This window comes from Leptonychotes weddellii, chromosome 1 (assembly GCF_054177405.1).
Source record: "Leptonychotes weddellii isolate Sample4059 chromosome 1, ASM5417740v2, whole genome shotgun sequence".
Taxonomy (NCBI): domain Eukaryota; kingdom Metazoa; phylum Chordata; class Mammalia; order Carnivora; family Phocidae; genus Leptonychotes; species Leptonychotes weddellii.
Genome location: NC_138369.1, coordinates 66,256,438 through 66,267,204, shown reverse-complemented (window position 1 = coordinate 66,267,204; position 10,767 = coordinate 66,256,438). Strand labels below are relative to the sequence as shown.

The window sequence follows — 10,767 nt, the reverse complement described above, 5'->3', positions numbered from 1 at the left end:
TGTTCATTCTGCTACAGGCATCAGGTCCTCCCTGTCATCCTTTCAATGCGCCAAGCTCACTCTCACCTCGGGGGGCCTTTGCAGTTGCTGGTGCCCTCTACCTGGAATGGAAGTCACTGCTTTCCAGAGAAGCCTTTTCTGACAACCCTGTATCAAAAAGCATCCTTCCTAGGCACTCTCTGTACTGTTATCCTGACCTGTTTGTCTTCCCGGCACTTATCTACCCGTTCTATTTGAGTATTTGGGGTTTTGTAGTCTGTCTCACCCCATGACAGTAGGGACCTTGAGCTGTGTTTGTCACACAATAGGCGCTCAGTATATATCTGAATGAATGATAGAAGGACTAAACAAAGAAGCCTCATAATATTAATTAGAATTAATACTGTTGACCAAATAGTCATTATCAAATTGGGAAAAGAAGGGAAAGGAAGACAGCACCCTTGTGCTTCTGTATTATATGTACTCCAGGTATAGAGCGGCAGACTCCCAGTTAGAAGTAGGACTATTGCACGGAGAGTGAGGCCCACCTGAGGGTCAGTGCTCCTTGATCAAGCAATATCCTGAATTATGGCTCAGAGAAATGCAAGTGGAATCCTGTCCATAGAGGATAAGAGCTCAGAAAGCTCAGAAATATGGGGCTTAAAGAGAGGCTGGACTTAGATGCTGAATTCTTTTTTATTTGTTTTTTGGTTTTTTTAGCTACTAAATTTCTGTGAGAATATGGAGAATATATTAGAGTGTGGAGAGTACATTTTAAAATTATAATCAAGACTTCAGATTAATACATTTAGCATCTTCAAAAATACCATACAATAGATTTCTCATAACTTTCCAGTAACAAAGATAAAATTAACAAGTGCAGGTCTTAACTCCATTCTATGAAAATCACAGACATTAGTGTGCAAAAGAGGGAATGAGAAGAAAATCAGTAAAAACATCAGTACAGGTAGCCTCATCCTTCGACACACTTTAGTACTCAACATTCTTCCTCCCATGTCTTCATATTCAATTTAGTGGGCCAACATATATTTTGTTTCACTTTCCTAAAATGACAGGGTTCTTTCCTCTTCACGAAAGGTGTTTCGCCTATATCTGGAACACTCAATCATGACAAATCTTCAGTCTTCCAAGCCAGAGCTATGGAATCATGCTTCTCTGAGCCCCAACTACCTCTAAAGGTATCTCAGTGGGTAGGGTTCCCAGGTCCTCACTTCTGCTTCAAACCAGAACACTTTTCCTAGTTTAGAAACCCAGAGTAAGATTTAACTTGGGGAGAAAATGAAACAAAACAAAACAAAAAAACCACAATCATGAATGAGAGAAAATCACCAACCTGGACAAATGAGGCTTTGTTATCATCTCAGAGCCAGATAGTCACTGGGGCAGAGGGTGCTAGCTGCCACACAATATCCAAAAGCCAGTACTTGATTTACAGAATTCTAATTTATTTGGGATGGCAATGCATTAGCTAACAGACTACAGATTAAGTTTGGGTGAGAGTCCAAAAAAGGCTGCTTCAAGAGAACAGGCTCAGTGGTTCCATTTTGCTTTTTCTCCCTTTCGTCTTCCTGATGCTTGGTCTGCAGATATAGTGGCTGGAGCTTTAGCAGTCATCTTAGACTATGAGACGTAACCTGCAGAATGGAAACCATGTATGCCAGAGCCAAAAGACAGAGCCAAAAGGGACCTAGGCCTCTGATAATGTTTCAGAGCTTACCATTAGCATCAGACTCCCTAACTCAATAATTTCTTACATGAGAAAATAAATCCTAAGCCATTGGGGTCACAAATCCCATTACTCACAGCCCAGTCTAACCCTCAATGATCCATTCATTATGTCTATAATACCACTTATTTCACTATATATTTGAATCTCCTCTACTTATGACTGTAACTCTTTCAGTATCCTACTGTTTTTGTGGAACAGTACCATCTAATAGAACTTTCAGCAATAATGGAGATAATTCATATCCACAATGTCCAACAGGGTTGCCACTAGTCACTTGTGGTTAATAAGTACTTAAAATGTGTTGACTGTAACTAAAGAACTGGATTTTTAATTTTTTAAAACTTAATTTAAATATAAATACCTACATGTATTTAGTACTAGTACTGTCCTATCTTCTAGAACCTTTGCAATCCTCCCTTTCCCCCTTGCCTTTTCATTCTGGGAAATCTCATTTACTTGCACAGTTTTACCTATCACCCTAAAGTGTACTTCTTAACAGAATTCCAGACCTACATTTTCACCTGGTCCAGATAATGGCCAGCAGTTACTTTAAACCATTTCCCTTCAAAGCCTGTTCCTATTGACTCCTCTAATCTTCTAGTTGCCTGAATTCAAAACTGGAAAGTCCTCCTTGACATTTTCCTTAAGCATACACAATGCCTTGTCACATCAAATGTACTTACCAACTGCAAACAACATGTATTCTATCATCCCAATAACTCACATCCATTTTCTCCCCTGCTGTCACAATACCCTGTTCACCCTAATTCCTCTTTATTACTACTGTGTTTCAACTGTTCTCTCCTTGCACTCTCTTATACTTGTTCATCTTACAAGGTATTGCTAGATCAATCTTCCTTAAGCACACCTCTGATGTCACTCACTTGCTTAAAGCTTCAATGGTTAATGCTGCTGAATTAAGTAACCAAGAATACTTGACTTTCCTGAGCAATCGCTTTATTTCCTCCTTGCTAATGAATAGATCATACAACATTTTTGCTCTATGTTCAATCATACTAACATTGTAATGTTAGCCTTACACTAAGACATGTACATCCTTCTAATTTCTTTGGTCCTTATTTTCTATTTCAAAACTTTGTTAAAAGTATTCTTTGTTCCATTTTATCTCTAGTTCTTTTTGGAAAGATTAAAAATATAAGATAAATTCAGTACACATTTCTCTGCCTGAAATTCAGTGTCAACGAAAATACGATCTCAGCCTACTTGATCTCTCACTACTGTTTTACCCACTCCTTACACTACACACAGCCAGATTTTATTATTCATTGTTCCCCACATAGAATCTAACTTTTCTGCCTCCACACATCCTGTTAACTACATTTGGAACAATATCCCTGATCCCTGCCTTAATAAGTCCTTTGGCATCTTAGATTACTATTCCAACTCATCCTTTATAACCTTTGAAAAAAAAAAAGCTCAGTCTTTTACTGATTTTCATAATACCATTCTACCAACCTGATATGTTATTTCTTTCCTACTTAAATTAAAACTCTATTCTAGTGCTTTTAAATTTTAAGTGTGAAAGAATATATAGACAAATCTCGTAAGTCATACTATGATATGAAGTTATAGATGGCGTATCTTACCCCTATTTTCCAAATTTCTACCAAAAAAAAAAAGCCATGTATTACCTTTATAATTAGAGAGGAAAAAAAAATGCCAGGCAAACGTCAACAGGGACACTGCTAATTGTGTCTCCTCTGTGGGGCTCAGCTGAATGACTAACACATAAAACATGCTTCGGTAAGTACCTGTTAAACAGGCATTTATGTCAGGGATCATCTGAAGGAACACAGTACTTTAATGTGGACAGGGCCTTTGTGATCACATGTTAATAAGCATTCTTATTTCATAAATAGTAAAAAAACTGTTAATCCAAGAAGATGAAGAACTGTCTCAAGGTCTCACAGCAATGTTGTTGAATTAAGTCTAAGCCCCAGAATAGTCTTCAAATACAAGAATATGACATAGTATAATATTATAATAAAAACAAAACTACCAAAATACAATGGGCAGCAAAATACCTAAACAACATATATAAGAAATGATTAAATGATTAAAAAAAGGAAAAGAGTTACATAATTAATCCCTCAGAGAGACTTCCGGTTTTAGCTCTGACATGTAAAGAGCTTAGAGTTGTCGTTCCCATCGTTACGAAAACAAAAAACTGAATAAACCAAAATCATTGACTTTTCTTGAGCTCCTTAGAATTCACAGGGCAAACTGTCACCCTGAAATCTGGAGAGACAAGACAAATACAGAATCTTAGCCAAATACACAGAATCACAACCAGCCATCTGCTATATGGAACAGAAGCCACTGGAGTCATAAATTGGTAAAAACACTTAAAACGATAATTTTGACAAATTGCTGGAGGCTGAACATGGACTAGCTTGAGTAAGAAAAACAATCTTAGGAGGGGTTCCTAACACTTTTGCGGGTTTTCCCTCCAAGAATCCCACTAGGTTTTCTTGGTGAAGAACCAAAAAAGATCTCCTTAAAGCTCTGAGAAGGAGGAGAAGATTAAGAATTGCAAAGTATGCCCAGAACGTTCTTTACAATAAAGGCCTACTCTTCAGGGAAAAAGATTTTACCAGAGCCTTTTCTGAAGTGGGGAAAGGGAACTTCCCTGACTCTAGTCACTTCTAGTCTTCCTATCTCATCTATGGAGGGAAAAAGTTAAGAAAGACTTGGGAAGGTCAGAGGCCTGAGGATACAGGCCCACTAAAGCACTGAGACTTAATCATCAGATTACAGGGGGCTTCTACTGCCCCGTGCCTTATCACTACTCCAACAAGGCTCTTGTGTAACAACAATGGAGTCTACTAAAAGATGCAGACTGTATCTAAGGAGTTTTTAGAAAAGCCCAAAGACAACAGGGGAGACAAGAAGAATACCAGAGGAAGTCTGAAGCTTCTGACACCTACAGCTAACATTAAACATAGCCCAACTCCTGGTTAAATGGACATAAGACCTTACATAAAGGGCCTATTGACCTCAGCTCCTACTACCCAATGATGCATCATGTCTAACTTCCAACAAACAAATACAAGATGTGTTAAAAGGGAAGAAAAATCAGTCTGAAGTGATAAAGTATGAGAACCACCCAGATTTTGGAATTAACAAAGAATTTAAAGTAACTCTGATTAATATATTAGGTGCTCTCGGGGCACCTGGGTGGCTCAGTCGTTAAGCGTCTGCCTTCAGCTCAGGTCACGATCCCAGGATCCTGGGATCGAGCCCCGCATCGGGCTCCCTGCTCCGCAGGGAGTCTGCTTATCCCTCTCTTCCACTCCCCCTGCTTGTGTTCCTGCTCTCACTCTCTCTCTCTGTCAAATAAATAAATAAAATCTTTAAAAAAATATATATATATATATATTAGGTGCTCTCATAAAAAAGTAAACAACATGTAAGACAGATGGATAACGTAAATAGATTTTTTTTGTTTGTTTAGAAGCTTTAAAAAAATCTAGAGGAAATGCTAGAAATCAAAAACACTGTAACAGAATGCCCTTCATGGGCTCATCAGTAGATGGGAGACAGCCAAGGCCAGAGTCCGTGAGCTCGAAGATAGGTTAACAGAAACTTCCCAAACTGAAAATCAAAGAGAAAAAAAAAAAAAAAAGGCACAGAACTGCAGGAGAATCTCAAAATGGACCAGAACATCTAAGAACTGTGGGAAATTGAGGCAGAGACAGATAAAAGTAAAATAGGATACATTCATTTTGGAATACAGAAGGAAAAGAGAGGAAGAAACAAAAGAAATATCTGAAGCAATAATGGCCAAGAATTTTCCAAAATTAATGAGATTCCAAACCACAGATCTAGGAAGCTCAGAAAACACCAACCAAGCAACATACCTAGGCATGTCATATTCAAACTGTAGAAAACCAAAGACAGAGATAATCTTTTTTTTTTTTTTAAGATTTTATTTATTTATTTGAGAGAGAGGATGAGAGGAGAGAGAGAGCACATGAGAGGGGGGAGGGTCAGAGGGAGAAGCAGACTCCCTGCTGAGCAGGGAGCCCGATGCGGGACTCGATCCCGGGACTCGAGGATCATGACCTGAGTCGAAGGCAGTCGCTTAACCAACTGAGCCACCCAGGCGCCCCAAGACAGAGATAATCTTGAATAAAGCTGGGGATGGGGAGTAAGTTGAGGGGATATGGGGAAAACCTTACCTAAACAGGAATAAGGATGGGAATTATAGCAGACTTCTTGTCATAAACAATGCAGGCAAGAAGACAGGAGGGTAAAATATTTAAAGTGTTGTTGAAAGAAAAACCTCACCAACCTAGAATTCTATATCCCAGTGAAATTATCCTTCAAAGTGAAAAAAAAATTAAGGGTTTCTCAGGCAATGAAAAACTGAGGGAATTCATCTCTAGCAGATCCGCCCTGAAAGAAATATTAAAAGAAGTTCTTTAGGAAGAGGGAAAATGATATAGATCAGAAACTTGGATCTACAGAAAGGAAGCATCAGAAAAGGAATATATGAAAGTAAAAGAGAATCTTTTGTTTTCTTATTCTTGGCGTAAAAAGTAACTTCTTTAAATAATAACAATAGCAATGTACTGGGTGATTACAGCATATGACAGCAATGTTATGAGGATGGGAGGGAAGAATTGGGATGATTCTGTTAAAAGGTATCTGCACCGTACATGAAGCAGAATAGTGTTTTTGAAGGTGGACTCAGTTAAAACATTTATTGCAAACTAAGGTAACCACCAGAAAAATTACATAGTCCCCTAGAAAATATAATATTAAGAAATGACTTAGATAAAGGCTAATTACATAAAAACTCAAAGTAAAAATGCTACCATTGGAAAAATTTAACAATTAAAATCCTAAGACCATTAATGATAACACACAAATAATTATTGGTTGATGAATGTGGTAGGTATTGTTCTGAGCCATTTACATGTATATTTCACCTATTTTTAAAAATCATCCTATTTTCAAATGAAGAAACTGAGGCATAGAGATCAAATTACTTGCTCAGTAATGCACAGTAAAGTGGCAGAGCTGAATTTATTCCCAGGCAGTGGACAGCAGTGGATGAGGAAGAACCATATACCAGTAAATACTATCTTTATTATAGACAAAATGAATCAATGGTCTATTCATATGGATTAATCTTGAATGTGGTTTCTAATTCACATTAAAATTCACTAATAATACTATCATATGTTCCATAGACTTAAGTTCTATTATACCTAAAAAAACTCATATACCAATGATTAAACTGCAAACACATACTGAGGTTTAAAAAAAAAAAAAAAAAAGATGTGTTAATAGATATGTCTATGAGGTACATGCAGTAAAATTTTACTACTGCTGTACTTCTTAAAAATCAAAACAGAAATAGATTAGAATTTTATGATGTATACAGCAAAAGGCAGCATTTCAGTGTTTCTCTTTAGCAATGATGTATATTTAGCAATGAATGGTTATATAAAGCCACTACCTTTATCCAATTTTCTAGCTCTAGATAACTTTTCTTGAGATCTCCTTTTTAGTTCTTGGACTGGAATACAAGCCAGTGCTTTCTCCTGGAGAGCAAGGTTCTCATAGACCAGCACATGCTGAATGTTGGACCGGAGAACTTTTAGAATGACTGAGTCAGTAGTAACCTAATAGAAAAAAAAAATTGGTTAGCTTTTCTCCATATGCTACAAAAATAACACATAACTGAAAACGGTGGTTCTATGATTTCATAGATAAAGAGGAATGTATGGATTCACTGAAATATAATAATACTCAAAGGCTATACAATATGTTTTAGGAGATACCCATATCTGTGTCACAGTCGAAGATATATCTATTCTTTTCTCTGAATATATTATTGAGGATATATTTAAACAGAGATATGCTAGATTCTTGATTACAAGTTTGGATCAAGATACTGCTCTGAGGGACGCCTGGGTGGCCCAAATGGTTAAGTGGCTGACTCTTCATTTTGGCTCAGGTCATTTTTTGGCTCCAGTAATGACTGTGAAGTCCTGGGATCAAGCCCTGAGTTGGGTTCTATGCTCAGCAGGGAGTCTGCATGATCTCTCCCTCACCCTCGGCCCCTCCCCCGGCTCATGTGCACCTGAGTGCTCTCTAAAATAAATAAATCTTAAAAAAAAAAAAAAATAGTGCTCTGAGCAATGCATCTGACAGCCTTTCCAGTTCAAATCCCTGCAAGTAACATAATTAAAACAAAAAACAAAACAAAACAAAACTCCATATGGCATTAGCAAAGGAGGAGTACTCTTAAGGGATCAGGACTTTTGAGAAATTCCTGAAAGAGGAAAAACAGATACAAATGGATTAAAGGAAAAAACTATAGCAATATGCCCCCCCAAAAGAGTGGTTATACAAACTAAAGTTTTCAAAATAATCCCAAGAGCAGAGGAGCCACAGGATCCAGATAGAAAAGGGCCTTGGAACAAACATTAGTGACACTGGCTGGGCTCTGCAGGAGGAATAGCTAGACATCTTCCCCCTGCCCCCACCCCATCATTCCTTCTCAACAAAGAACCATGCTTCTGAGAAGTGAGGGAGCTGCTTAGATTCCCAAAAGGAAAGAGAAACATCCAAGCTCAGAACAGTTGCTTCTGGTACAGACCATCTTGTAGCATGTTCTACCCCTCCCCACAGTTGCTAGAAGCAGATGCTGCATTCACAGATAGGCTAGCAGGAGCTCTCAGACTCACTGAATCTGTAACAACCCATACTGTTGCAAAGATGCACTAGAATCAACATCAGAAGAACTAACCCTGTAGCCATAGCAGCAAGTCTACCTTCAGAGATTCGACAGTATACTGTATTCAGAGAAAGACAACCATGGATCTTGGAAATTAACAATTTAAACACTGAAATAAGAAAGTACACATGGGGCGCCTGGATGGCTCAGATGTTAGCATCTGCCTTTGGCTCGGGTCATGATCCCGGGGTCCTGGGATTGAGTCCCGCATCGGGCTCCCTGCTCCTTGGGAGCCTGCTTCTCCCTCTGCCTCTCTGTCTCTCATGAATAAATAAATAAAATCTTAAAAAAAAAAAAAAAAAAAAAAAAAGAAAGTACACATGGTGTCAAACTGTAGAATAAACATAGCTAAAGAGTGATCAATTAGAAGACTGAGCCAAGACATTTTCTGAGAACGTGGCACACAAAAAACTAAACAGACACTCAAGTCCAAACGTTTCCAAATCCAGCTGACAGGAAGTCCAGAAAGTAGAGTAGAAAACAGAAGAAAAGATAAACTTCTCAAAGAAATAATGGAAACCAATTTCTGAGAGTTGAAGAAAGAGCCAGTATGAATGGGGGGATAAAACAGGGCATAGAATAGTGACATTTCGTAACAGGTAAGTAGAAAAACAAAATTCCAAAAGCCTTTTATGAATCAGACATCTCATTAGAAACAATGAAGCAAAATCTTTGAAATTCTGAGGGAAAATGACTGGGAACACAGGATTCCTACCCAGCCAAATTAATCACACAGGAGGGCAGAATAAGTCCGTTTTCTGATACGTAGCAGTATAAAAGTGTATCACTCCTAAATCTTATCTAAAAGAATTCTTAGAGACGTTATTGTCCCCTCAAAATATAATATAATCAAAGTAAATAAACAGATCACCCAGGAGTAGAAACTGAGATAAAAGCAGCAGGAGTTAAAATAATAAACTAGTAAAACCTAAGTTCTGATTATTAAAAATAATTGAAAAGCAAAATCTCAAATTTTCTCATAAAGAAGGTAGCAGGGAAGGGAAAAGAAAAAAAGAGTAAAAACTTTCTGAGGTTCCTGTCTTGTTATGTTAGTAAAAAAATATAAAAGTAAATATTTGCATTAAAAATTTAAGGGTAGTAATAGAAGACTAAAAAAGAAGATATTTAACTTTCTAACTTTTAAAGGGAAAATAATGGAAGAAAACTGTTCTCAAAACAAAGATGGAAAAAAGGGAAAAAACAAAAGGACACAGGCAACACAAAATAAGATGTCAGAAATAAATTCAGACATATTAGCAATTATGGTAAATATGAATGGATTAAATGTGTATATTAAAAGGTAGACATAGATTAATTTAAAAAATAAAAACCATTATCAAATCCTCCCTGACCTTATCCAGGATTTTTTAAAGCACTGGGGATGGGTGCATAAGACATGATCACTTCATTGTCTAAGGGAGGGAAAGGCATTAAATAATGACAAAACCACCATTATTAAGTCAACAAATATTTGTGTATAAATGTGTGTGTGTGTGTGTGTGTTACATACTGGAAAAATAATGGAGACCAAAATAGTCAAGGATATTATCCTCACAAAGTAGTCTATGGATACAGAAACTAATACTGGTACAACAATGTTCATTTACTCAAATATATAATGAGCCTTTATTATTTGCTAGTTACTGGATATAATGGTAAGTTAGATAATTTATTCATAGGTGTAAGAAGAGTAAGCAAATATAGAGGATAGTGACACTGTACAACAGGGATTCTGAACCTAGAATTCCCTGAAGAAATATTTTTTATATTTGTGGCAAAGTACTAAGGATAAGAAGCTAATAGGAAAGGGAAAAGGCTAATCCTATAGGAAGGAACAGCATACAGGTAGCTGGGGAGTGTGTTTATGGGAACAGGCTTAGGAAATTATGTAGGATCAGAGAGAAAATCAGGGTGTTGAGAGCATGGAGAACGAAGGGGAAATGGCGGAGAGAGAAAGCTGAGGATGAAGCTGAATTGGTAAGTGGCTAGATCTTTCTGGTCTCTTTCCATTGTAATGGGAAGCTATTAAAGACACTTAAGCAAGGGAGTAAAACCATCAGATTTACATTTTCAGAATATCACTCTAGCTGTAGTTAGAGAAAGGAGGTTACAGATGATCCAATGGAGGTCGACTGCAGAACTCTGAAAGAGCTGGTGGCTTTAGTAGAAGTAAAGTGTAAAAAGAACTTAGGAAATAGGATCAACAAGTCTTGGTGACTGAACTGTGGAGTCGGGGCAGTTAGAAAAGTAGAAAAATACATTAGTA

General features: G+C 37.4%; 1 protein-coding gene across 3 annotated transcripts in view; it reads right to left on the bottom strand.

Moving 5' to 3' along the window:
- The window catches only part of NGLY1 (N-glycanase 1), a 57,552-nt gene that overhangs the window by 24,102 nt on the left and 22,683 nt on the right, over window positions 1-10,767 (bottom strand). For all 3 annotated transcript variants that reach the window (XM_006735887.3, XM_006735886.3, XM_081825586.1), the window contains exon 4: window positions 7,218-7,383. In XM_006735887.3, the coding sequence (XP_006735950.1) occupies window positions 7,218-7,383 (166 nt within the window). The remainder of the gene's footprint in view (window positions 1-7,217; window positions 7,384-10,767) is intronic.